Source organism: Colletotrichum orchidophilum (genome assembly GCF_001831195.1).
Source record: "Colletotrichum orchidophilum strain IMI 309357 chromosome Unknown Scaffold_58.1, whole genome shotgun sequence".
In the NCBI taxonomy this organism is placed as follows: Eukaryota; Fungi; Ascomycota; class Sordariomycetes; order Glomerellales; family Glomerellaceae; genus Colletotrichum; species Colletotrichum orchidophilum.
Window position 1 is genome coordinate 65,565 of NW_019173014.1, and position 26,586 is coordinate 92,150.

The 26,586-nt window shown below is 53.4% G+C and overlaps 11 protein-coding genes across 11 annotated transcripts; 5 read left to right on the forward strand and 6 right to left on the reverse strand.

Moving 5' to 3' along the window:
* Nucleotides 1–4,254: 4,254 nt before the first annotated feature.
* CORC01_07298 (uncharacterized protein) lies at nt 4,255–4,860 on the forward strand (the record flags this gene model as incomplete). Its single annotated transcript, XM_022618935.1, has 2 exons — nt 4,255–4,296; nt 4,537–4,860. The coding sequence occupies 2 exons, from the start codon at nt 4,255–4,257 to the stop codon at nt 4,858–4,860; spliced, it is 366 nt and encodes a 121-aa protein (XP_022474547.1).
* Nucleotides 4,861–5,494: 634 nt separating this feature from the next.
* CORC01_07299 (uncharacterized protein) lies at nt 5,495–5,928 on the reverse strand (the record flags this gene model as incomplete). The annotated part of the gene is made up of 2 exons (XM_022618936.1): nt 5,495–5,787; nt 5,823–5,928. Coding segments are annotated over 2 exons (399 nt in total), but the record flags the coding sequence as incomplete, so codon positions are not given.
* A 616-nt stretch (nt 5,929–6,544) lies between these two features.
* Nucleotides 6,545–7,150, reverse strand: CORC01_07300 (uncharacterized protein; the record flags this gene model as incomplete). The annotated part of the gene is made up of 1 exon (XM_022618937.1): nt 6,545–7,150. The coding sequence occupies one exon, from the start codon at nt 7,148–7,150 to the stop codon at nt 6,545–6,547; it is 606 nt and encodes a 201-aa protein (XP_022474549.1).
* Nucleotides 7,151–7,652: 502 nt separating this feature from the next.
* CORC01_07301 (uncharacterized protein) lies at nt 7,653–7,967 on the reverse strand (the record flags this gene model as incomplete). The annotated part of the gene is made up of 1 exon (XM_022618938.1): nt 7,653–7,967. One exon carries the CDS (start codon nt 7,965–7,967, stop codon nt 7,653–7,655), a length of 315 nt encoding a protein of 104 aa, XP_022474550.1.
* Nucleotides 7,968–11,501: 3,534 nt separating this feature from the next.
* CORC01_07302 (uncharacterized protein) lies at nt 11,502–11,612 on the forward strand (the record flags this gene model as incomplete). The annotated part of the gene is made up of 1 exon (XM_022618939.1): nt 11,502–11,612. The coding sequence occupies one exon, from the start codon at nt 11,502–11,504 to the stop codon at nt 11,610–11,612; it is 111 nt and encodes a 36-aa protein (XP_022474551.1).
* Nucleotides 11,613–12,326: 714 nt separating this feature from the next.
* Nucleotides 12,327–12,779, forward strand: CORC01_07303 (uncharacterized protein; the record flags this gene model as incomplete). Its single annotated transcript, XM_022618940.1, has 1 exon — nt 12,327–12,779. One exon carries the CDS (start codon nt 12,327–12,329, stop codon nt 12,777–12,779), a length of 453 nt encoding a protein of 150 aa, XP_022474552.1.
* A 1,230-nt stretch (nt 12,780–14,009) lies between these two features.
* Nucleotides 14,010–14,264, reverse strand: CORC01_07304 (uncharacterized protein; the record flags this gene model as incomplete). Its single annotated transcript, XM_022618941.1, has 1 exon — nt 14,010–14,264. The coding sequence occupies one exon, from the start codon at nt 14,262–14,264 to the stop codon at nt 14,010–14,012; it is 255 nt and encodes an 84-aa protein (XP_022474553.1).
* A 2,149-nt stretch (nt 14,265–16,413) lies between these two features.
* CORC01_07305 (uncharacterized protein) lies at nt 16,414–17,952 on the reverse strand (the record flags this gene model as incomplete). Its single annotated transcript, XM_022618942.1, has 7 exons — nt 16,414–16,465; nt 16,519–16,938; nt 16,991–17,128; nt 17,191–17,228; nt 17,290–17,444; nt 17,571–17,653; nt 17,813–17,952. 7 exons carry the CDS (start codon nt 17,950–17,952, stop codon nt 16,414–16,416), a joined length of 1,026 nt encoding a protein of 341 aa, XP_022474554.1.
* A 2,303-nt stretch (nt 17,953–20,255) lies between these two features.
* Nucleotides 20,256–21,645, forward strand: CORC01_07306 (FAD binding domain-containing protein; the record flags this gene model as incomplete). Its single annotated transcript, XM_022618943.1, has 2 exons — nt 20,256–20,551; nt 20,616–21,645. The coding sequence occupies 2 exons, from the start codon at nt 20,256–20,258 to the stop codon at nt 21,643–21,645; spliced, it is 1,326 nt and encodes a 441-aa protein (XP_022474555.1).
* A 1,279-nt stretch (nt 21,646–22,924) lies between these two features.
* On the forward strand, nt 22,925–23,113 carry CORC01_07307 (uncharacterized protein; the record flags this gene model as incomplete). The annotated part of the gene is made up of 1 exon (XM_022618944.1): nt 22,925–23,113. One exon carries the CDS (start codon nt 22,925–22,927, stop codon nt 23,111–23,113), a length of 189 nt encoding a protein of 62 aa, XP_022474556.1.
* Nucleotides 23,114–24,843: 1,730 nt separating this feature from the next.
* CORC01_07308 (ssh-4) lies at nt 24,844–26,420 on the reverse strand (the record flags this gene model as incomplete). The annotated part of the gene is made up of 3 exons (XM_022618945.1): nt 24,844–25,733; nt 25,804–26,109; nt 26,165–26,420. 3 exons carry the CDS (start codon nt 26,418–26,420, stop codon nt 24,844–24,846), a joined length of 1,452 nt encoding a protein of 483 aa, XP_022474557.1.
* Nucleotides 26,421–26,586: the final 166 nt, after the last annotated feature.

Genomic DNA, 26,586 nt, shown 5'->3' on the forward strand with positions numbered 1-26,586 from the left:
TCGGGAGAAGGTTGGTCAGGCGCTTGGTGCGAGGTGACAACAAGAAAGTTGTTAAAGAAGGCCGCTGTGCTCGGTAATCGATTTGGCGGATTCCTCTCACGTCTCTTTCTGTCCCTGGTTTCCTTGCTTTTCTCTTCTTCTTTTCCCAGTTCCTAATACTAATAGCGATCGTGGGTGGGCGATGGGTTCTGCGTTTCTCAAATTCCTTCGTATCTCTCTTGTCATCTGTTCCCGAAAAAGCGAGTGTGGTTGATCAGAAGACCGGTTTTCAATGATGAAGCATTTGCTGGTTGTAGGCCGGCTTATGGGAGAGGCGGGGTTGTAAGCTAGCCTGTCCGAAAGGTTGTTGAGGCTGGAGACCAGGGTATTTGGCGATAGATGCTTCGAAACTGCCGGGGTGGACTGGGCGCGGTTTGGGAGGGGGTTCCAGTTCTCTTTTCCAGTTTTGTTTTTCCCTTTTCTGGTCCTGCTGGGAAAACAAGAGGGCGGGAGGAGGTTGGCTTCGAGGAGGGTGGTTTTGAGATTTTGGTGGAAGAAGGAAAAACACAAGAACGCAAAAGCGAATGACAGGAGTCAACGAGGACTTCCTAAGAGTAGAGTTAGGAAAAAGCGAATGTGATTGAGGACAGCGCGAGCAGCTCAACGAGGCTGATGAGGTTTGATGTTTGATGTAGTCTGAGGGGAGGGGAGACGGGCAAAGGCGGCGGCAGATGAGCTGGGGGATAGATACAGTTAAATAATGGCACCCTCACGGCCCAAGAGGAGAGACAGTGGCCGCAGCAGGCACAGCACAAGAGCACACACACACATGGAAACACACCACTCACACACAGGCTCTCAGGAAGAGGGCGGCACACACGGTTGAGAAGTGCCACACCAGCTTCGGCCTAATCGGGCAAGGCATGACAACCGGGTGGAAATATCGGTGTACGGCCTGTGAGCAATGGCAGAGGAAAAGCAAAGAGAAAAACAGCTGTGCTGTGCAGGTTGCTGCAGCCGTGCTCCTCCATCTGGCGAGGGTGTGCGCGTGTGTGGATGTGGATGAGATGTCCAGGTGCGCAGACCCCAGGCGTAGGTGCGGGTGCAAGGTGCAGGGCTATGTAAGGAGAGAGAAAGAGAGAGAGAGAGACTGGATGGGACAGGGACATGTGTGGACTGTGGAGGGGAGGGGCCGTCCGTGCTGGGATCGTTGCTGGGACTAGGCAAGGTGTGAAATCCGTACATACCGGGTCATTAACTCTCTCGCAACGGTGGGCGGGATGTATCTATGTATTTGTGTGTGTCTTCGTGTGCATACACTATGTCGTTGCTCGCCAACTGCGGATGCCTCTCCAAAGGTGATAAGAGGCCGAGTGAGTACCTCAGCAATGACGGATCCAGAAGGTTGTCGGGTCCAAACGAAACAGGGTTCTCGCGGATTCCGACAGATTTGTCCGCGGCTGGGGTTGAGCCTGTTGAATAGAGAGGCTTGGAGTGTGTCGGTGAGGATTAGTGTGTCGCGGAGCTTATTCTTCTTTCTTCGCTCTGTACCGTTGTCGTCTGTAGGGGGGGCAGGAGTGAATCGTGATGCCTGTTAAGATGGGCAGGAAGGAGATGGGACTCTAAGATGGGAAGGGGGATAAGAGCAGGGATCCTGGCTTTGGTCAATCCAAGAAGTGAGGTGAGGGATGGTAAGGGTTGGCTGTGTGTCCGTACAGAAGGTAACGCAGGCGCGTGCGTGTACTTTAATGCATGTGGAGACTGGGGGGAGACGAGAGAATGAGAATGGGAGGTGGAAGGAGTAATTATTTTCATCGAGGAGCTGGCAAGGCGGAAGAAGATACATGCTAGAGGAATGGGGGTTGAATAAGATTGAGAGAAGAGAGAAAGGGTCGTTGTCGACGCCGTCGGCACGGGTGGATAGGTACTTACTCAGGTACTCGAAGGCATGTCTGATGAGCTTGATATCAACGGCCATCATTATGTCTCGTTGTTCGGGCGTGTATTGACACGAGATCCGAACAGCTCGCTCCAGTCTCCGGTAGTCGTAGGCTGGGATTTGCTTAGACGAGCAAGACGAGCAGAGACTCTGCGCTATTCCGCGCCTACCGTGTCTATCAAGGTCGGTATCTGTCAAAGACGGCCGTAGTAGGGTCGTAGTGTCGAGTGTAAAGACATGACTACGCCCAAAATGTCAATCTTGTGCAGTACCGATACCGGGCAGTGTGCTATTTGTCCACCGCACCGCCAAACTCCCCGTTCACCCGCCAAAAGTCGAACCAAGAGAGCCAAAATTAAAAATAACCCCGGGCCCCTCCTCCCGTGGGTGAGCCGGCTTCTTGGGCCCCAACCAAAGGCGGCGGCGATTCTCACTGGCAAAAACTAAGGCAGAGAGGGAGCGAGAGACCGGGGCCGGGGCAATAGAGCCACCACTCATTGGGGGCCGCCGGTGGGAGTGACCTAGAAGTGAAAACAGGCGGTGGGGTCGAGACGGGAGGGTGAGCGAGAGAAGGAGGGGGGGTAAGAGAAGAAATGAATAGGTAAGTAGGTAATTGAGTATGAGTGACACTGTGAGAGGGCGAAAGAACTTTCTTTGGCCCTCACCTGGCCCTCTCCTCACGAGACTTTCTCTCCCCACGCCGCGGGCTGATGAATCTAGTCCGCAACGGGCTGAACAGCTGTGGGAATCGCCGTCTCTCATGCTAACGTCGTGCCCATGCCGAATTTCCACCTCCTTTCGCACTCCCCCCTCCATAGCCAGCCGGCCACTGGGAGACGGCCCTTGGGTTTGCTGCGCCTCATGCTTTGCTTCGCTTTTTGCTTTCACGTCCCACCTGAGTTCGCCGGAAGAGAGACATCCTCTCCAGCGCTAGATAAGCCGCACCATCTCCATCTGGCGACTTTCTAGCGCGTTCCTCTGCTATGCCCTTCCCAGTTAGCCATCCGCTGTGTGTGGCTGGTTTCTCCTCGGGCGCTGGCACAGGGCGCCGTTGCCTCTGTTACCCTCGCCTTCCTGGCGCCCTCGCAGCAGCTGCTGTTGGTGATTCTGCCGCTGGTCTCGCGGCTGCGTTTGCTGCTTGTCTCCTTCAGGGATGGCTTCATTACCTTTGCTGTACCCGCTACCGGCCCATCATGGCATCACTGCATCGCGCCGCTGATGCCATGCCATGCCATAGTGTTCCATTACCGCTCCGTACAACCTCTTTCGATGCTCGCTTGAACGAACCTCGCGACCACCGGCCGAGAAGCTGAATGAGCTTCAAAGGTCAGAGAATAGGGGCAGGGGCCAATCTTGTCCCGATCCAGTCCAATGACACGTTGTGGGCAAGGTGTCGGCAGGGAGCCAGTCAACACGATGGAGGCGAAGCAATCGCCAGTCAGCGAGTATTGCATCGCTGCTCGTCTGTGCCAGCGTCTGTGCCGGTGACTCTTTGCGACGCTGCCGAGCCAGCCAAGGGCAACGTCCCCAGTCCATCCATCCCATCTCCCCTTTCGGTCTCTCGCCCTCCCTCGCCGGTCATGCTCATGCAAACATGCTCGTGCAACGCGTCCACTCAGCCGATGACAGAGCACCGCTCGCTGTCCAGTCTCGGACAGCCACTTGGCTCAGCTTCATGCGAGTTTGGCTCTGTGCCCTCCCTTTCTCGGGAGACCCTTCAGCAGGAAATCTAGGCAATGTCAATGTTGGAGCAGGAGCCAAAGCATCCTGTCAGACCGAAGCTCGGGCGGCAAGCAGTATCCGCTGCTTTTTTCGTCCGTCCCAACTATAGACTCTGAGATGAAGGCGAACACAGATGAATTAAGGGGCATACAGACTCCGCGGCCCCGGACAACATCTCCATAGCCGCCAGAAGCTTCATGTTTGGGTCTTGCGGATGGAAATTTCTCCGTGGGCCCCTCCTTAATGGGCCTCTCTGTCAAGATGTGACCAAGGTCATCTCCTGGCTCGGTTGACCACCGTCGCCCGGCTGGCCACCTCAGGTGGCTTAGGTAATAGCGTCGACAACTGGGTTGCGGGACCTTTAGTATGTGAATAGCAGGAGGCGACCATGAGTTGAGCACCGCCCAGAGTAACAATCCACTACCCTCGGCATTCGCCATTTGAACCTGCGTGGTCTGCGTCCGACTAGTCTCCCCCAGGGCTGAGAACCTGAGAGGGTGCTCTTCAAGATGCATCCAGTCAGAGCCCGACAAGGAGGCCAACATCGTCATGTGGACTTGCTCACCTTTTTCTTTTTTCTTTGCCCCGGCCTGCTTCTCTGCTGGTGTGGTGACATGCAGTACCGTCCGTCGCCAGTGTCAGAACCCATGGCCGCAGTGAAAGCGGTTCTCTCCGCGTGTATCCGTACGCCCACAGCGAGTGGCTCTCTCCATTCCTAACGACACCCGACGCCCATTCTCTTGTACCTACCGCCTGCCCTATGACCCCAATCGAGCGGCCCTAGCACTGGGGTCCAACAAATAGCCTCTGCGGGCATGGGTATGTTGCTGGTGGCGTGCGGCATGCCTCCATAATATGTCTGCATCGCCAATGTTCGTACAATTCCTTCTGCTTCGCTCTTGCGTGGTTGTTCAGAGTTCGATCCCACGAGAACAGAAGCTTCCGTGTCCCGAAGTTGCACACGCAATCGTCCCAAGTCTGATGACGAGTGCTTCTCTGCTATCGTGGTCTCGACATCTCTGGAAGCTGACATTGCCGCGGCGAGAACTTTCCAAAAAGCAGGAGAGTTCGACTCCCGTCATGCCACAAGCTTGGAGGGTAAGAAGCTCGAACTCTCAGCTGGTGCCCCGCCCCGGTCCTTGTCCACTAATGAAGAGAGAGTGTCCTTTCCCATCCCGACCGGAAGTGGAAGGACCCTGTTCCCATTCCTAGTCCACTAGAACGACCGGCGAACTTTATGCGGCAATGGATCATGGGCATCCGTGCGTACTTCCCTCTAGGGCTCCCCATCACCCAGGCGGACCTTGCCCCGTGGTATACTATGCCGAAAGAAGCGCCAGCGTGACGCGGCGACAACGAGAATGAAGGCGCCCAGAGTACCAACGAGCGGCCAAGCTGGTGAACAGTCCTGAAGAGAACAGCCGAGGAACATCTGGCGATGTGAGAGCTCTCCTGGCCCAAGCTACAGCTCTCCGCGACGCTAGAAACGGTCAAGGAATAGCCAGGTTACATCAGCCAGAGAGACCTGACGGTCATTCAAGACATGGTTTCAAGCGTGTGCCGTCGCGTCCGAGCTTTCGAACCACAGCACTCACACAAGTTCCCTACCAGGACCTGGGTCGATGCCGAGGCAGGGGGTTGATTGACAAACTCCAGCCATACCCGCCATCCTCCATGGCATGGTATGGATCTAGGTAGTAGGAAATGCTGCCGCTGCCAAAATAAACCATCAAAAGTGCTTGGTAGTTTGTGCTTTTCTGGTGAAGCAAGTAAGCAATGACACGGCGTCCAACCATCTCGGTGCGACGTTTGGGGGCCTGTGATCTCTGCCTTGTGTTATTTCTCCGACTCGCGTCAACGTCGATCCCTTGAGGTTGTCCCCTGTCTATGATCAAAGTCCCTGCCGAGTCTGAGAAACAATTCATGATCCCATTTTCGTCTCCGGAGGCTGACAGCCTGTCCCTCGTCAGTGTTCCGATGCACTTCAGACGAGTGCCGGAGCCAACCAAATGTCAAATCATGAAGGCGACTCGGGCAGATCTTGGGACTAAGGTTTGAGGTTATTGCTGTTAGGTCATACCCGCAGGAACTCTCCGCCCAAGACCCTTCGGCCAAAGGCTTGGAGAAGAGCAAGGAAGAAGGGGGGGCATAAAAAGGAAGAAAAAAAATTGGGTGAATGGACCAAAAAAAAAAAAAAAAAAAAAGAGTACACCACGATCGTTTCCCCGCTCTGCTTTGGCGTCCAGCTTCACCAAGGTGGGTTCGCTAGCGCAGCTTTGCCTTATTGCTTGGTATCAAAATCCGTAGGCGGGTGCGTCGCCCAGCGAGTCATAGTGAGAAGTCGGTGGAGAAGACTAATTCAAAGACAAAAAAACGTTAATTCGATTCACCCCACCCCAGCAAGAACAAGACGTGATATTTTGAAGCTCCGTCTCAAGTAGAACGAATCTTGTTGGGGGATCTCTGTCTCCCGAGCCTCGAGGCTTAGTCGCATTTCCTCCGAAGCCTTTACTGCTCCGCCGCGCTGGGGTTGGGCGCGGGTCGCTTCTTTCCAGGATCTCCATCTCTGCTCTTGGCTCTTGTCGTTGTTTGAACATGCCTGTACCAATCTGCAAGGGGCTGGGAGATCGGAGTTGCAGGGCGTTTTTCTGGTTCTGGTTGGCTGAAACAGCAGTTTCTCGTGTCCATTTTTGGCGTGCCCTGCCAGGGTATCTTACCCATGCTCTGCTTTTCCAGCCCTGGAATGAGAAACATGAAGGGGGGGGCTCGTCAGAGGCAGCTTTCCCGAATAGTCAACGAGATCTTAGATAGCCGTCGCAAACCACGAGGCAGCTGGTGTCACCGCTTAGCGCAGCTAGCAACGAATCATCAACCTGTCTGTCCCGGCCGTCGGGGGTGTGACGCTCATGTGGTGGCGGTGGCTGTTATCAATGTCCAGCAAGTCAGCTTCCACACAGGCCGACGAGAGCGAGCGAGCGCGCGCGCGCGCGTCAAGAGCCGTCCGTCTCTGGCCGGGTCCGCGTGAGGTCCGCTTCTTTGTGCCTGACCGCCCCGTGTGGCTCTCCTGCCAACCCTGTCAAACTGCCAGGGATGCCCTTTCATGACACAGGACACACCAGGACCGGCACACCAAACATTGATATGGAGTCTGCCATTCGTTGGCCAGCAGCGGTGTGAAGCAGTAGCAGCGAGATAATCTTCCGAAGAGACATCACGAGTGGGTTGGGCCTTGCTGGGCGGGATGTTGGACTCTTGGAGATGGGGGCGCTCGCTCCTGGGGTCCAAGAAACCGAGGCAAACGGGAGGGAGCTTGGTCAGAAGGCGGTCGGACGGCGATCGGAGGGCGGCCGCCGGACGTGATCTCCCGACCATCCGAAGTCTCGGTGCAGGAATGCAGGAACGAGAAGCACACGAGGCCTCAGAGGTCGGTGGTGCAGGAGATTCGAAAGAAACCTGCATCATTTTGACATCAACATACGCTTCTCGGCCCGTCTGCGTAATTCGGTCCATACGGTGATGTGAGCGTTAGCGAGCCTCTGACAACAAAAGCACCACATCATGGCACTTTTTTCCCTCCCAGTCGACGGCCGAAGTCACTGTGTGTCTCAGTCGATTGGCCGGCGAATAACGACCAACGGCCTGAGGCTCCGAGATGGTGCCCTCATCCCAATATCCATGCAGAAGCATGGTTGAGGGCGTCTGGATTTTGCCGTATCCGGAAAGGCGGGTTTCTATTCTTAAATAACCTTCTTTCACTGCTGTCTGCGAGATTTCGGTCATATTCGCACCGCGCGCACTTTTGCTTTGGAGAGACGTCTCAGGGTCCTTTGGGCAACGGCATTTGCTGCTCTGGAGCCACAAAATTCTTTTTTTCCTCCTCTGTCTTCGCCATATGCGGCAACGTCAGCAATATCATGCGTGTGCGTCGTCGACTAGTGCTGAGAGACGCAACGTTCCATAGCACGCCGGCGGTCTGTCGATGATGCGTAGCATTGGAATGTCACCTCACTCGTCAAGTCGCCGACAGGCAGCGACTTGAAGCACGCCGTTCGCTCCGTCTCCGGTAGACTCGTTGGTGATCGACATCCGCCGTCGCGTTTGATTTAGGCGCAAAGACGATCTCACGCTCGGGACGAGTCAAAGTCTCAATCAGAGAAGCCTCTAGGGGGGATATGTTGGGTTCGAAATCGGCCCTGCAGATAGCTAGCTGATCTGACGTGTCTCCACTGCCGCCGTCACGGCGAGATGGTGGAATTTCTTCCAGCGCGCGGGCACAGCGCGGGCTGATCGCTGTGATGGTGAAAACATTGTGGCCACCAGCTGCCATTGGTTCTGCGGCCGACAGGGCAAAGGAGAACCCTGTGCGCATCACTGACCCGCATATGTGAGTTGGACGTTGTGCGAGCCGCGACGGCCGAGCGCGGTGAGCAGACGATGCATGGGGTGTCCCGGAAGCCTCGACGCTAGGCGAAGAGATCTGCCTCTCCAACACTGATATTCGTGCGATGGAGCCCACAGAAAGGAGTGTTTTTGTTTTTTTTTACACGCATACACACAAAGTTGCCCGGTATATTTTTGCAGCCTTTGAGAATCCACGAGTCCGGCTGCCCGGTGAGACCGTGAGGCTCCCTCAAGATCTGTGGATAGTCAGTCCAGCTGTGAGTTCGCCACGGAGCTAGCGGAGTTTCGGGGCTAGCTTTCTGTCCACCCCGACCCGCCATGTTTGTCAAGCGCTACCTGATCTTCTGGTAGCGGAAGACTCCTCAAACCAAGCAAGGCTTGGTGTCCATAGACCCGATGGGCGGGAGGCGGTGAAAAGGGCAAACTGCCGAGCTAGTGGCCGACTGCAGAAAGCAGTTGCCATCCGAGCAGCGGTTAAGTCGGTGGGTATACATTGATCAGCCACAGAGGCAGAGACAGAGGCAGAGATGCAGCGACACAGAGACACAGAGACGCAGAGACGCATGCAAGCGATGCCAATCAGCAGAGTGGATGGCGGTGATATGTTGATATGGCGCATGACCTCAAGTATCCTGGGCCTTTATTCGACAATGGGCTTGGCCAGGGTCTCCAAGCTTTGCTTCACGTCGAGAACTCTTCGGTGCGGAGAAGATGCGACTCTGCCATGGACTTTTGCTGATGAAGGTAGTTTATCCGCTGCGAGTCCGAGCCGGGGACAGGCATGGGCGACTCGCGAGCATGATGGCCACGGGCTCGGGGGGTTTAGACGGGCAGCCATGCTGCCAGATGCCAATCTATATAGCGTCTCGTCGGCCGAGTCATTAGCAGATTTTGCTTTGCCGATGATCTTTTTCGCCGGCCAGGTTTAAAATCTCCAAGGGGTCCGTTGCTGTCCAACAGGGGGGGGGGGGGCTTGGAGACGAGGGTGATGATGACTGATCAGAGCATGGGATGTCGATTCGATGGGGCTGGGAGTGTCTGTAGGTCCAAGACGAAAGCGTGAGGATAGACGATACGCACTCTGTCGGCAGCGAGACGGAGAATGTCATATGAGTAATTCGCTCAAGCTGCTCCGTCCGTCTCCGTCGTGGACGACAGCGGCCAGTCTCGTTTAATGGTCGTTAATTGCTGTAAAATTGTTGGCATTTCTACTGGGCTTCTGGAAAATGGGCAGGGCCACCCTTCCCCACCATGTCTTGGACGGCATACCGGGCACATTCGGCAGGGGAAGCGTCGGAGTTCCACCGCTTAGCGGAGCAGAGGAACGTCGAGGGAGGCCAATGACCGGGGGGGCGTATGAGCACTATGAATGGTTGGAATCTGATAGGGGTTTGCATGGAGGGAGGGGTGTGTAGGTGTGTGTGGAAGCTTGGTGATTGTGATGGGTTTGAGTGCCAAACATGGTTGGCTGGTTGTTGGCAAAAATGGATAGACTGACGCTTAGGGGAAGTATAGTACAATGTGGAAGTCTATGTCGTCGGTATGGAGTACTGGACCAGCAACAGAGCGAGCCTGAACGACGACAAACCTTGTCTTGAAGGCGGATGATGTGCATGTTGACAGGATCATGTCCAACTGCGCGGTGCCAGACGGGCCACTCTGGTGCGGCGTTGTGGATTTGTCACCTCAACATTTGAGATATCCATGGAGAGAACTGAAGCGAGAAGTCGTCGTCTCATGTCGTCCAATCGGCCGCTAGCGTGGGTTCGGTTCAAGTGCAGCGAGGCCGAGAAACGCAAAAGTTCATGACCCGACTCGTTCTGGATAATGAGGTAGAGGAGATTGAGAGAGAGGCAGAAGGCATCGAGTGGTTTGCCCGGTCAGATTAGGTAAGAATTGCTTGGAACATGGCCCCATGATGACGTCTTTCCTCCTTCTTGGGCTGAGGCGACAAGCACTTGGGGAATCCAGGACTTTTGTGTCTGTGGATGCTAGCAGCTAGCCATCGGGGGGAGGACACTTTAGGTAAGGTAGGTAAGGAAGGGACGATATCTGGCAACTGCTCAAGTTGTGTTGTCTCGATTAATCGTTACCCCGAAGTCTTGGCGTCACCCGTCTCGCGGCGTGGCTTCCCGACTTTGTGAGGGGAAATCCCGAGGTAACGTCTCTTGGCTAAATGCAATATTCGTTAAATCCTCCTCTTTCAAGCTTAAGTGGGCATGAACATTGCTAAGGTAAGCGCGGGCAGTTGAGACAGAAGATGCGAAGTAGGTAGCACCTTACCTAAGGCAAAGACAAGCAACCGCATGGGTTGAAGACTGCAAGGTTCCTTCCCTGGCTGAACAAGGTTAGTTCCGCCGTGCCCCCCCAGCAGCGCAAAGAGCCGATTTGCCGAGCCAATCTGATCCTGGTGGCTTTTTTTTTTTTTCTTTTTTTTTTTTTTTCCGCCTGGCCCTCTTCTTTGAATTAAAGCTGTGGAAACCCAAAATACTTTTTTGTGGTGCCAGTGGTGGTTGGTCACTGGTCAAAAAGAGAGAGGAGACTGGAAAGAATGGAAGGGGGAAAAAAAAAAGGCAGGAAGCGGATGGCAGGTGACAGGTGATTGGCCTCTCCTACCCCGGTCAGATGGCTGCCTTGCAATGCCTAAATTTAGAAACAGCTAAGTTGCCTGATCGGGAGACACTAGCCAGTAGTAGCCGGGGGCAGGAACAGGTGAGTGTTGTGTGCACCTGCCACGGGCTTGCCTCTGCATCAGTCTCACAGGTCTTGCCTACCTCAGGTTGGTGTCAAACCAAGCCTGCGTTCTGCCTTCTCTTTCTAGCGCGCTCCAGTCCTTGGTTGACCTCCCCACATCTCCTGCCTGCAACAACTGCACCTCCGAGTCTCCAATGGCAATGCCAACAGCAGCAAGACCAACCGTGGTACCCTCGCCCAGGTCCTCCTACCTGGCAGGAAGAAGCGAACAACGACAGCCCTAATGCCTCCTTCATCTGCCACTCGCAACTTTGCAAGGTAGGTAATACTCCGTACTCCGTACTCCGTACAGAGACACTTTACCTAACGGACAGCTTGTCTATCTGCGGTCTTTACCCGACTCCTGGGCCCATCCTCGCACTGGAGACTTCGATTTCCCACAATTACCTACATTATACACACCGAGCGAGCATCACCGCCGTGGACCTGACCTAAGCTGGCCTGACCTTGTTAAGTTTTTCTACCAATCCCGGAGCTTCTTGCTTCGCCATGGTGCATCACCTTGCCGCCTATCGCCCATCGCTCATGGGGTCTTGAGCCCGAAGTCCGACTTTTCATGTTCCGTGCCCAGTGCCCACCCCTGAGCTCTCTCCAACGTCTTTACAAACGCCATTTCATGAGACACCGAAACCCCCCGAGCTCATGTCTCGAGCCCAACCCCCGGCCCTACGACAACCTTTGGTTTCGATCCTAGCCAACCCTTCGGATGTCATCGCCGTCTCAACCCGCGCATTCGACCTTGGCTCCGCTCTCCTCGAGCCGATGGCTCTTGCTCAACTCTCGCCGCAGGTCGCTCGTCCTTCCCGAGGCACAGTAACGAAATCCCGGTTCTTTATGCCTGTTCCCTAGCAATACCGCATGATTGAGGACTTTCTCTTACTTGGCTACAGGCTGACTACATGCAGGCCACTTGTGTGCTGCAAGACAAAGGCTCAGAAAGCCACTGCTAGACGATTCGCAGAGGAACTCCACCACTGACCCGTGACCAGGGCTCTGACAGTTCACAGCATGACAAGCGTTGCGAGCTAAGAGCAACCAGCTGCTGGCCTAGTGCAACGAACCTCTTGGCACCTAACTCGGCTTGGCTTTCGTTTTCCAAAGCCTAACGTCAAGCGCCTCTCTGACCGTCAATGATATGATCGAACCTGATCGACGCTGTGCCTCTCTGACTCGACCCGCGCTCATTATCGACACTTTACTCGGCACGGCTAGGTCAGGACGCCTTCTGCTTTTCCGCTGCTCCAGGCACATGGTTTACCGCAGAGCAAGCGCACCCTGCGGCCGCCGAAGGTCATCGCTTGCCTCGGTCTGTGGCTGAACGCAACTTAGTCCCCAACAGGTCTGAGTTGGGCCCGCCCTGCCAGCCGTCAATCACCCTCTTGCCTCCACGTGCTCGACAACACAGCTTGGGCTTCTTTGTGCGCTTAATTGTTGGCTGCTTAGCCGTCAAGTCGCTCCGTCCCCAACTTCCCGGGGGGGCTTGTAAACGGTTCCATGGTCTTCGACGCGTGCAAACGGAAAAAAGTTCCTGATGTTGGGTCGAACGGCATTTCCATCTGCTGCACCTCAAGCATTTGTCACAGCATCCGCCATTCGTCAATCTCCTCCCTCACTACGGATAGAGCCCCCTTTTTCTGGATTGCACCCTCCACTCTGGCCATTACGTCCCGGCCGGGACGCCTCACCCGATCTCTCGACGGCTTCTTGCACCCAAGACTACAGATCATCAAGCAACGTTGGACGGTCTCTGCCGTGCTGCAAAAGCCACAGCACGCCCGGTCCAATTACTATTGGTATCTTGTTCAGCACAGGCGCAGCTCCTGAGCACAAGATGCCCACCGCTCCGCTACTTTACCACTATACCATGTATTCTGCACGCTGGCATCCACAGCTGCAACTTCCGCATGCCCCGAGCCCAAGATTGGCGAGATCATCGCTCGCCATGATCACGCTGCGTAAGTTTTCGCTTCCTGTCAGTAAATGAAGCGTAGTGTGAGACGTTTGATGCCTCGATCCTTGGGATGCAGCCCTGTGTCTCCGATAGAGTGCGGATCATCCCATCACCTCCCCTCTCTGGATAGAAAGCCGTGTACCTCGGCGACATGTCGTTGATCAGCATCAAGATCGCGATCTCTCAGTTTTGACAACGTGCTGCTGCCAGACGAGAGGGAGTACCGTCACCAGTCCTGTCACTATTGTGTCATTTGCGTGTGACCTTTGCGGAACCCCGTCGATGGTCGTCCGCAGTCGTCCCGCCATGCTAGTCCCTCCGAGAGCATTTCACAAAGAGTCTCGATGACCATCATCTCGGACAGTTGCCCAATGGGAGTTGAGCCCTAAACACTGGCTCGGGAAATCTCCCACGATCCCCATCTGGGAGGGCTTGATGTAGTTAAACTTCCGTTAGAAGGGTCCAACCGTTTGCCACCTCGGGTCTTCTGCCGTTCTTCAACCCGTAAGCTAGTGTTTGATAGGCGTACGGATCACCCGGTGAGAATCCGGAGTGGCGTGAAGGCCTCTTTTCTTAGTCCCGTTGTCTTGCTCAGGAGAAGTGCACTGTGAGAGACCGCGAACCGAATCTGGATGATGATGCTTTGGAGCGATTTGCAGACTTCACTCCCTAGTGTCGCGAAGTGCCCCTTTGGTAGCGGCCCGGGTTGGTGGCAACCTTGTTAGTAGCGTCACGGGAATGTCCACTCGAAATATCCAATCTATTTTTGAAATGGGGGTTGGCTGGTCTGTCAAGTGGTGGATTGCCCTGGTTGCCATTGCGGGATGGCATGACTTGGTCGTCATATCGAGAGCGTCTGGCGTCCCACAGCATGCAACTAACGGATTCCTTTGAGGCTTGCTCCAACGTTTGACGCTGGACAGTGGTGTGGCGCGTTACTAACGCCCTGTTCTTGTCGTCCGCACCAGTCAGGTTGGCTGACACGCGCCACAGGGTTTCTGGAAAGTCTGACAGACTATCGGACATGAAAACCTTGATTCTGAGACGGGTATGTGCCTCTATCGTCCATCCCTCGCCAAATCGCCCAATTGTGGCTAATAACCGGATGGCTAGACCTGCGATGTCGTTGCGGTCGTCACAGTCGGGGGCGCATTTACACTTTGTCCGCGAGTCAGTTCTCCCATCCGGAGTTCATTCCATGAAGCTTTTAGACACTTTTTTATTTTGTTTGACAGCAGCTTTGTGGGTGCCGACACACCGCAGCTAGTCCAGGCATCCGGGAATCTGGTATCCGCCGTGAGCCGGCATTACCCAGTCCTCAGACTTTCGGAAAATTTGAAGTTGAGTGAGGGTTGTGTGTGAGCCTTGGCTGATTCCCGACAACTGTCGCATCCCGTCCACCGGGATGGTCTCGGAGGGGGAGGGGGCGGCAACGGCGATCAACCCGGCGATGTTAAGCATCACGGGCCTGAGGGCAGCGCCGTCTGGTGCACCGTACGCCAAACCGTCTTGTGTCATTCTCCTCGACTTCGGATCAAGCTGAGGGGTTCGATGGCCTCCTCTCGCCGGTCAAGGCAACCACTCGGCACTTACGGCAGCGAAAGGGGGCCGTTGAATCCGATCGATATTAGCGCAGACATAGCCTCTCACTGTGAGCAAGAACGCATCGCACACACTCTCACACACACATACACACACCTACAGATAATAGGTCCATTCCCCAAACTGAATCGATGTCAAACTCTATAAAATTAGCCAGCCTGGCAATTTGCAAGTGGGCGCACTTCTCGACGGTGGCGGCGGCGGTAAATTGAGATGGGAAAGAAGCGAGTTAAATGCGAGGCGCTGACGGCTTATCTGGTGAACGGACGGAATTCCGCTGACAACTGATATGCTAGACTCATCTCGTTAGGATGGGGAATGCGGCGAAATCGAACCATGATGCATCTTTTGATAGGTGAGAAATGATGCTCACTCGGAAACCATGAAAGTCTAAAGAGCAACAGTCAGTCCCTTTTCCGACTTCAGGCAAGTTTGGAAATTCAGACCGTCTGTAGGGGCATATGCCTACTCAGCGCCCACTCTCCCACTCCTTGGCAAGGCGCGAGGAAACGACGCAGCGGGCGCGTCTGTCAGATGGGACGACAATAGAGGAAGCCTCCGGAGGGGGCGGCTCATGGATGGATGACACCGACAAGATGTTCACGGGTTGTTTCTGCGCCAGTCATTTTGGCATCTCCGCTAGACGCCGCCCCGCTAAAGCTCATCCGTAAGGGTAGGGAGAGAAGGATAAGAAAAGGACTGAACTCGGTCGAAATTGAGATCTTCGTGTGCGACATTGGGCAGGCAATATGAATCGCCTTGTCTCTTTCTCTGTGCTCTGTTCATTGTTGGTGGGTTTTTTTTGGCACGGGGAATTATTCTTAGAAGCTGGGGGCAACGGCATAGCGTCGCGTGGGGAACCTACCTCGCCTTCGGATAGGTTGCAAGGAGTTTCTGCAGTCTACAGACATAAGTGCACAATTTCATTTCACAGATATCGGCAGCTCAAATCCCCGATGGCACAATTGGCTAGCGCGTCAGACTGTTAATCTGGAGGTTGGTGGTTCGAGCCCACCTCGGGGAGGTAACAGCGGTTCAATTCCGTTTCAATGTTGAGCAATTTTTATGTCAGTTTCAATGTGATGGGCAGTTTAGCCGTACTTTTTTCCATTTGTCTGTCGTATTGAACAAAGAAAGGTCATTATATTATGTCTGCCACTCCGCACAGGTGTAAGACGCCTCACTTTTTGGGGTGGAATAGACGCAACAGCTTAGTATCTAATTTGTTTAGGGATGGATAGGTAGTCCGTAGTAGGCTGGCCTTGCGGTGAATGATAGGCAAAGCTTCATTATATCAGCCAGTCCGCGCTGAGACTTGAGCACCCCTGGCACGCCTAAATCCTCGATGATCTGCCAACATCACTTGGGAGTGCGCAGGCTTGAAGACGTCTTTCCACTATTGCATTCCGCACCTGAGTTTTCCCAATAAAGACGATCCAGACTAGTAGTATTCAATCACTTCACAGAATTCTTTTTCATGCCGCCGAGACGCTCTAGCTAGCTAGCCTCTATGTATTTAATCAATTTGAGAAGGAAAGGCGATGCTTTGCCAGGGATCTCAAGTGCATTTTGCTTACTATCCGCAATAAGATCTTGAAGTTGACGAGGGTTCAAGTGGTATATCCTCGCTCACGGTCACCATCTGGTTGAAACTGAAACGCACAGTGAGGAGTATATTCTTCGAGCATTCCAGGCTTTTCACCGCAGTTGGCATCCGATTCAATATGCTTTTTCTGCCTTCGATTAAGTAGATACCGTGAGACGCATGCTATGTCCACCAACAGCTTCGCTTGTAAGAGCTGTGCCAAGTTGCTAATGAGTAGCTCAACATTGCAGCTAAGAAACCATCTTAAACCCCCGCCGACCGGCGGGCCAAAGGTCACTTGAAGAAGCGGGCCTCATACCTAGGAACTGTCTTAGATTCTACTCATGTTGGTCGAGTGTACGGTAGCCTGCTCATGCGTAGGCTCAAGAAAGATAAGGCATGCCATCAATCCCGTCTCAAGTGCTGCTGATGAGGGAATCACCCACCCCAATGGTTGCCCCTTGGAAACAGTAACTCAACCTAGCTCTCAGCGTTTTCAGCCTTTGCAGGTTTTCTTCCGTAGATGGACCAGCTAGAAGGGTGTCAGTAAGAAAATGTTCGTAGAGGTCTTCAAGGAATGCTCACATTGAGAAGTAAGCATGGATACTCCTGTCTGCAATGTCTCTCCTGGCCTCCATGATGTGAACTATCGCCTCTTCCCTTGTCCATCCATGGGCGCGCGTCAAAGGAGCCATTAGGAACCCCTCCCAGGCAGGTGAGATGTTCTCGAGATTCCATTCGCCGAGCTCTTTGTAATGGCGGTCCTTCGGCCAGCTGTTCGTGGGCCATTTGAATCTCTTCATCTGAACGTCCTCGAAACCGACCTCTTCCATGAATTGTTTTAACCGACGTGTATCTGCGAAGGGACGCCCAAAGATTTCTGCTGCAGAACCCCATAATCGAACACTCTTCATGAGATTGGAGTCCTCCTTGAGAGTGCCGTCATCCGATAGGGGAATGAGGTCAACTTCGTTGGCCTCCAGGTAGCCTCCAGGGTTCAGATTACTGTCAAAAAGAATTAGTATGTCAGACTTAATGGCGCCGTTGAAAGACTGACTCATAAGACTGTTTGAATAGCTTCTTCCAGTCGGTGATACTCCACGTCATCATTCTGCAATGAATATAGTCGAAAGCATCCGAAAAGATCCAAGGCTCCTCAATATCGTCGACCTCGAACCTTACGTTCGGCGGGACACTTTTACAAACAGTTAGTCTTTACTTAACATAGTAAACACTTAATTGGATCAGAAGTCATACAACTCTGGTTGAACAGCAGAGAGGTCAACGCCGAGGACCTGGGGCACGAATAAATCAGTGCCAACAAGTCTGATAATCAATTCGTTTCGTGAACTTTACCTCTGCTTCGGGATGCTCTTCGCCATAGTCAATGGCCCAAATGCCACTGCCTGTTCCAATATCGAGAACTCGTCCAACTTTAGCGTCAAAATCTGCAGGCGGAGCATTGCCCAGGTGATCATGGAATGTGCGAATAAACAAGTTATGTTGCAAGTCTACCAGTACTTCATCAGTTTTGAAGTCAGCCGAAAATGAGGAACAGGATACACACCAAGTCTATCGTTTTCTCTCTCATCATTGGGCACCCAATATTCTAGTTTTGTCAGTTCCGTACAACATACCATCTGCCAAGTCCTTGAACTGACTGCCATCCTTGTACCTGTGGTACGTTCTGCCATTCTCGATTCGATAATCGAGGATGGAGCTGCTCAAACTCGTCGTGGATGAAGCAAGGCTTTGCTACTTTTGGTGAGCTTCTTCCTTGAGTATACGGGTTGTGGAACTTGCTACACACCTCGCTCACGGACGCATCATCACCGGTAGTCTGTACAAAGTCAGAGGTCCGTTTTTCTCTGGTTCTTACAGGAGTGGTACCTCATCGGCTGCGATGAAGACGCCCTGTTCGGTTTCTTCATTTAACTGGGCGGCGGCTGCAGCTGGCAATGGAGCGACTGGCGAAGAAGCAGCTGGTGCTTGGTCTACGGCGCTGTCGTCGGGACACATGTTTGCGATTGAGGGGGTCAAATTCCAAGATTGCGAACTTTGGCAGCAACTAGTTCGGACTTATCCGGTGGTCCAGCTCAGCGGTACTTGGCAACTTATCGGTCTGAGAGATGATCAATCAAGTCTTGTTACCCCTCCTTTTCGCTGGAGACAATTATGCAGGTTTGCTTCCAACAGGCCACTCTCGCGACATGGATCTGGGTGCGTGGGGGGCGGCTCCCTGCAAACCCGAGCAAGCCGCGCACCCGAATGAGACAATAGGCCGACAAGAGGCTTTCCAACGACGGTCATATGGCCGTCGTGGAGGATTTTGACCGGCAAAAATTCATCTGGGACACGCATGCCTCGCCAGCGCTAGGATGAAAGAGCCTTGCTTCCTAGCCAAAGATCCAACACAACTGCAGACTGCAGACCTTCCCCATCTGATAGCCCACAATTTTTCGGGCATCGCTCCCGCTGCATTCGCTTGCAGCATTTAGGTCTTCTCATCCATTACGGATAAATTGGTTTGCCTACCTTACATGTAGCATTTGATAACGCGCCAACACTCAAAACGGACTGGTGAGCAAACATATCGGCAAGACTTTGATTTTTGGCTCAGACCTCGGCACCTAGTATTACTCATCTATCGAAAAAAAACAGCAGTAGTTGAGACTGACTGGTCAAACTTGAAGATATCTAGTTGGAGTGGTAGTGCATACTAGATACTCGGTTCGATCTTTCTACATTGCTCATGATACTTCATAAGTTCTTGGACCCTGGCTCTAGGCTCCAACATGTCTATGACGAATCTTGATTAGTATGCGGCAGGGTATTTGCTTCTAAAACACCGGTATTTAGTTGCAGTGCTTTTCTAGAGAATGGCCACGTGCAGCAAAGGTTCTTACTGTGCGCCCCTCTGAACTCTGAGAGTATTGAGCAGCGCGGCGATTCACTGAGGAACAGTTAAGCTTTCAGCGTTTACGATGAATTATCTATTCGTTTGTTTGTGATTCTATATCATGCTTAGGTAAGGCATTTAGACATTATTATTGTGAGCATCCCTGTGATTCACTGCAGTTTGACCTATTACTGCCCCTCAGCTTGGGAAGTTCAGTTAGTCCAACAGTGAAGGGAAGTGAAAGTTTCCGATAGTCTTAGATGGAAAGGGGAGGGTTTATATCCAAGGTAAACAAGGACTTTGACGCAAAGCACGTAAAGCAGATTTGTCTCCACCAATCGACTCAAACCTAGAATCACTTTCAACGTTCAAGATGACGATAACGTCTCTCTCACGCATCTGTCGCTGTATTTCCCCGTAGAATAAACCAAGGACAATCGGTTGAGCAGATAGTCTGTCACTTCCGCGGACCGATCCACAGTCCAGGTCCGGTTCAACGACCGACCACTGACAAGACGGCAATTCGCTACAGCTTACGACTTAGGGATTTTTCTACCTTAATCCGAATTAATTTAAACGGCGTTCTTTTGGTATGGTTGCAGCGTTCAAGCAGGAAAAGTCTGATGTACGAGTGTCACTCGCAGCTCCTCGAGCCGCGTTGCCATATGAAGAGTCTGCAAGTGCACTGCGTCCCAAGCACCCCGTGTCCCTTCAGTCCGAACCGCAGCCTGCGTTACTGAGCTACAGACAAAAGTCTGAGCTCTTCTCAAGATTTGGACCAAGTTCATCCGGAGATATAACGCCCTGTAAAAGGCAGTCGGCGTGCTGTCTCGACAGGTTGGGGTGGCGAACAGTGGAGAAGACTTCCCAATGTGGACTTGGTTTGCCGAAGGCTGCGGAGCGTGCCGTCGGCCTGAAAGAAGCTCCCGAAACTCTGACCTGGATCGCCCCTCGACAGCCCCTACCAAATGTTATTGGGTGGCTACTTACCCCAGATTGTGTATCTTGAGACCAAACCGTCCTGGACATGTCAACGGAACTTCTCGCGAGCGCCATCGTGAGAGTCCGAGGGCTCCGAATCTCGTCCATGTGCCTAGATCGCACTTCTTCTCATGATGTGCGTCAGCCGGAAAGAATTCATACCCCGGCGGACATTCCGAATAGGCGAGCTGAGTCCAGGCCACCACAGAGGAGAAGAGTTCAGGAGTGCGCGACGCCACCGGCTCTACAGCTGACGTTGCGGACTGCGGAAATCGCTCCAATTAATCAACCTAAAGCGGTAATTCGGTATCGAGCCATTAGGATTGGTACTGCATTGAAATACTCACGATGATGCAAGTGACTTTTCCACCAGAGTGTCCAGAGATCACAGACACTCAAATATAATTCTTCTAAAGACATTTTGATTGGAAGACATTTGACTATGACTGTTCAACCCTTCACGGTCATTATCGTCGGCGGTGGGCCGAGCGGCATCACGGCGGCGCACGTTTTGCAACGTGCTGGTATCGACTTCGTCGTCCTTGAGAGAAGGGATAGTATTGTCGGCGATGCTGGCGCCAGCCTGGTCCTCGGCCCCGGGTCCATGCGTGTATTCCATCAACTTGGGATCCTCGAGCAGTTGATGGAAATTGGCAATATGTTATCATCAGGCATGGGCTTCACCGCCGACGGCCATATCTTCAAGCAAAGCTTGATTGGTGATTATATGATGAAGAAGTAAGTAGTTGGCTTTTCTAATGCTGAGTTCATGGAATCTCATGCTAACGGCTGCTGCATTTAGTCACGGCGCAGGACTCACCACGTTCCACCGAGCCAACCTGATCCAAGTCCTCTACGACACCCTCCCCGAGTCAGCAAAAGCGCGCTATTTCACCGGAAAGAAGCTGTCAAATGTTGATTCGACCGAGACGGGTGTCACGGTGACCTGCGAAGACGGCTCAAAGTATTCCGGCAGCATGATTATCGGTGCCGATGGCGTCCACTCCACGACGCGACGCCAGATGCGCGAGCTCGCCCTCGCCGAGGACCCCAACCGCGCATGGGACCCCGTCAACCCTTACAAGATCCAATACCAATGCTTGTGGGCGTCTTTCCCGCGACCCACCGCGGCCGGACAAGGCTGCGAGACACAGAGCAAAGATCGATCCATCATGTACCTTACCGGCAAGGAAAGGGGGTGGATCTTCCTCTACGAAAAGTTGACTGCGCCTATTCCTGAAAGAATCTCCTTCACTCCCGAGCAGCTTGAGGAATACGCCGAACGATTCGCAGACTGGCCGGTCACAGAGACGCTCAAGGTCAAGGACGTCTTCAAGGAGCGGTACAGCGCGGGTGGAGCCGGTCTCGAGGAGGGCATTTGCAACAACTGGAGCTGGGGCGGCCGCATGGTCCTCGTCGGCGATGCCGTGCACAAGTTCACGCCCAACGCCGGCTTGGGGTTCAACAATGGCCTCCAGGATGTTGTTGCCGTTTGTAATAGGCTGCACAAGCTCGTTTCCAATGGCGACAAGCCCTCGCCCTCGCCCACCGAACTGCAGAAGCTCTTCGACGACTATCGTGAGGAGAGACACCAGCTCCTGGAGAAAGACTTGGATGCGTCGGCTCGATTGACGAGGATGCATGCCTGGGCATCGACTTGGGATTGGATCATGGCGAGATACGTGATGGCGTTCTCGTTCGTGGAGAGGATCTTCTTCACGTTGAAGAGGTCTCCGTCCATTCAAAAGGCCAAGGTGCTGGACTTTGTACCGGCTACGGAGGTTTGCAAGGGCAAATACCAGTGGTTATACCCTTTCCCGTGCGAGAAGTAGATCGAGTTGTGATGGTTCAAATTCTTTCATTCCAACTTATTACATTATTGGAATAATTTCAGTACCAAGCAGGAGTTGGACAATTTAGAATATGCAGAACTTGTACAAGTAGCAGCAATAGAGGAACCGCAATTTCGAGTTGCCATGTGTCGCCGCCCAGTGACTTGTAGTGTCATTTCTTCATGTTTTTTTCGAGTTGCATGCGATGAACCCAATGTTGCCAGCTCAACGAGGAATCTCGGTAAGCCTGATCTCTCCGCAACTTTTTGGAAGATTGCGACACACAGTCGTCTTGAGAACCTACAACAGTATATCTCAAACTTGCTGGTTTCTCGCAGACGTTGAATCAAGGCGAAGATCCGCAACCCACTTCTATTCTTGAGTTCAGCGTGCGACATTACGCGAAACTCTAGTTGATTGACCCGAGTGACTCTTGAAAGTCGGTAGCTGTTAGACCAAGAAGCCAGTTAGCGTGCCGACTAATTAACCAACTTGGACTTTGCCATAAGTCTACGTTGAAATAAAGGTAGGAAACAAGTGCCAGATGAGTGAACTGGTCCCTCGATGACTTGGAACGCTTGTATGGTGTAAGACGACAGCCCAGGAGCAGCTTGGGAAGTGGAGCTGACAGTCCGACAGCAAGTAGCTGAGAACGATATCCTCACATTTACCGAGCCATCATTCGATCTGCAGTCTGTAGCCTTCAGTAATTGGGTTGTAAACCAAAGCAACCGGACGTGACACCGCCGAACCTTGGTCCACGTCGGAGGCGGAGGCGAGCGGATAACCTGCCTCCTTTTGGTAACCCATTCCACTCAGGTGTCTGGAGCGGAAAGTCTTATTAAGTCGCCGTGCTCATCGATACACGTAGACTCAACTATCTGACAATCGGTTTACGTCGTTTCCTGGGTTGGATGGTCTGGATAGTTGCACTCTCCTATATACATACTCTCAAGGACTAAGTTTCACTCTTCGCTCGTTTCCGTCTCTTATCCCCCCAGTTGCGTCTACCTTTTTCATCTCAACACCATGTCTTCGTCTTACGGAAGCTGCTGCTATGGTAACTTCAAGACATCGTTCAAAGAGGATCCCATAACCACAGGCCGCCAGCACTTAGAATAACGCATCCCTGCATCACGAACACCATAAACTAATCATGGCATAGGCCGCCTGCTACTGCCTCACTTGCCGCAAAATCTCAGCCATTTCGTGCCAGCTGCCGCCTTCACATGCGAGCAGCGCACTTCGAAGAACTACTCCAGCACGTCTGACAGCGGAAATGAAGTCGTCTACCACTGTTGCGGAAAATGCGGCGTCATGCTCTGGGCCGACGGGGCGTCCTCCCCGTTCAAGTTTCGTCAAGGCCGGCGTCTTAGACGACCTTGCCGCGCTAGACCACCTAAGGCCCGCCGCCGAGATCTATACCTGTCGCCATGCCGCATGGTATCAACCGCTGGATGGCGCCTAGCAGAAGCAGAGGATGTAGTTGGCGGCGGCCCTTGAGCCGATGGCGGGATGAGTTCCCGATAACAGCATACACAAGATGTGTCAGAGATCCTTAAAGAGACGCCGTCAGGTTGGTTGGCTGATAGGTATCCAGTTTGACATTACAATTCAAAGGTAACTACCAATTAGCTTTGGCTCGGCGGCTCGGCCCGGGTAGTTCGTTGTCGTCATGGCATTAACCATCGCTTCTGCTTCCGATGCAGATGAGCCCTCATCTAACCGCCCTCATCAAATCACTGGAAGACCATTCACAATTTCTCGGCCTCCTGACATTAGTCTCGCCATAATGGGCAAAGGGAAAAGTATAACAGCCGTCGTGCCGCTCATAGAAGAGAAGAAATACTGCCATAGCACAACCTTGTTTTCTAACGCTCTCAGAATGACCCTAAAAGTCGATCATCCTTCCTCCTGGTTCTCCCCGTCACCTTAACAACCCATCAAGTTGGCTAAATCAAATCGCCCTGTCACCATCCGCCAGGTTCTACAGTTAACAAAAAACAAACTGAAAGCCCACCTAGTTCTAACACATCCACAACCAGGTCCGCACCTGCTTTAGATAGTCTAAAATAGTCATGAATCTCCCCCTTGCCTCCACAACTTCACTCTCCCATTACAGTTGTACAACATGTACCTCTTCCTGACTCCCGTCTGTCACATACGACCATACCCATTGGAAAACTCGGGATCCCGTCCGCTCTCCCATAGATAAGCTAATGAGGGCCGGATTAGTAGTTGGGTCGGTGACGACCAGCGAATACCTGGTGCTGTATGTCTTTTGTCGATTTGCTTTTGTCGGAACTCGCATCTCACGATGGTGGTTGACTCTTTACATTTTTTTTGATGGCTGTTGCTTTCCAGCGTTGAATGACGAATCAGAATTAAGCGCTGGCCTTTATTGGTATTGGTTTTTAGCGCTGCCCTTCAGGTGTTAGTTGCACGTGTGCACGTTCATTGCTGACATGCACCGGCAGGGACTACCAAAAGTCTAAATTCCAACCTTGCGTCATGAACGGTGGTCCCACTCCGATGAACTTGACTCGAGGAACATCTCGATCTTACTTACTTTGCTCACTTACACAGCCATGACGATACTTGTCGCATCTCTCTTCATCGGTCATCATGGCCAGCAGCGTACAACCCGGAAACACAAAATTGGACAGCACGAAACTGTTATGATTGATGCAACATATGCCTGTGTACATGTATATTCTCCATGGGCCTTTTGATGGCTGCGGAAGACTCTCCTTGCGACTCCTGCTTTTTGGGGGGATGTTCTTCGTACAACACGGATAGGGAACAGAAAGGGTGGTAGGCTTAAACCATACACACCGCAACTGAACGGAAAAAAAGAGAGTAGATGCGCGTCAATTCGATGCGGCTTGGTCCAAAGGTATCATGACGCTCGTGGCCGGGACCAACCTCGTTAACAAAAACAAAGCAAAAAGAAAATCAAAGGAATCCTTCCTTTCCCGGTGCTCCCATTCGTGAAAACCAAATCAGCGTCCCGTCTATTCCAAAATGCCAAACTCCAAGATCGCCGGGTTTCGGGGCTCTCGTCTTTGTCTACGAGGCACCGAACTCCACATTATGACGGCTTGCCCCGTTCCGCCGACCTCAACTCCGTGCCTAGGCCGCTGCGATGCTTCGGTTATGGTGCCGTGTCGTCCTGCCCAGCAGATTCAGTTTCAAACATCATTGCGCGCTCTGAGACCTCGACCGGTTGCCGCGTCGGTGGGATCGCGGAGTGCTGTTTCCCTCCCGCCCCGCGCCGGCTCTCAATGCATCGGTGTAACTGGGTATCGGGGGTTGCGATGGTCCGGCCGCGGCGGCTGCTGAGGCGCCTCGACTCCGATTCAGGACGCGGATCAGCGGCGTGTTTTCGCTGTCTGTACTGTTCCGGCGGCTACCGGCCTCCGAGTGGTCGGGGCTCGTATATTCGGGTGGCGGGTTCAAGGCGTCTTGAAGACCAAGCCCTACGACGCTTTGCCCTTCGTGCCCGCGATTGATGCTGCTGCTTGGCTCGCCGCCCTCATCGTCGGGCACAAAGTGCGTCAGGGAGATGTCAGTCGGGCTTCTTACGGGACCGGGGCTCCTCGGTGGTAGTACTCTGAAGTTTCCGCTTCTCGTCCGCCCATGCTGAGGTCCCAAGCCACTTTGCGAGTAGGACTGCGTCTGGGAAGGCCCCCGCTGTTGCCCGCCGGCACCGGACGTGTACCCGTCCTTACGTCCGGCCTCTAGCAGGATGTCGCCTTGCTCGGAGCCATACGGTGGCGGCGGGGCCAGACTGCCCGTCATTGGGGCGAGGCCCCATTTCTTCACGTTGGCCTCGATGAAAACGAAGCCGGCCTGACCAAAGTTGACGTGGACGATACAGGGCCCGTTCGCCCCAATGGCAGGGAAGAAGTTTTGCGACTTAACACCATGGACGGCGTCTTCCAGTTTCTTACCGTTGCGGGTGAAGAAAATGGTCCCCGTCCGAGGACGATAACCAACGCCGATGACATCGCCCTGGACGAAATGAGGGCCGTAGGGAGTTGCAGCGAAGGGCTGATTACAACGGCGATGGCCTGCTGACAGGTATGCTACGGAATGTTTATGGAAGCCTGGACGGTTAGCGTGGCACGGTTGCAGCGAGGGGCAGGAATGTCATACCTGGTAGTCTAAACAACGGGTATGGCTTGGTGGCCATGCCGATGCTGAGTAGGGTGTTTTCGGGCTTATCGTAGATCTTGGCCTCCCAGTAGTAGACCTCGTTTTGTTTGGGTACAGGCAGATTGCTCATTACGGTGCACTCGGAGTCGAAGAACTCTATCTCGGTGCGGCCCTCGACGAAGCAGTTTGCAATTTCCAGTTCGGGTTCGAACTCCCAGGCGGAAACACCCTTTTCTTGGATGGCGAGATATTGCGATAGAGATATGTCGGTTTGGACCGATTCCGGGGGATTGGCTTGGATGAATGCTACAACCGGGTCAGTCGTGTGCGAATATCACGGTAACGGCAACCAATGGCCTACCTTTTGCTCTGAGATACTCGGTCCTCTGCATATCGTCCATGGACTCGAGGGCCTCGGCCTCTTCGCGGGCGAAAGCCTGCTCGTCGTCATACTCACCTGGTCGTCCGATGCGATCGAGAAAGATGCGACCGCTGGCCGTGTATCTGAAGAAGTAGATGACGAGGAAGATGAGAGCGATAAGGACGGCGGAACCAAAGGACGATAGCAAGCCGATGACAACGCCGTTCAGCGCCGATGATGGGGTTGTCGGTGCCATGGCGAGCAGGCGGCGACTTTCTTCGATGTAATCCGGTCAATCGGTCGGTCGTCGGTGGGGGAGAGAAGAGTGGTGAGGTGGGATCGGTCGATCGAGAGGAGGGACGGCTGGCGTCACCGCCGCGAAAGCAGCATACGCGGGCTACTCGACACTCGTGAAGCAGGTG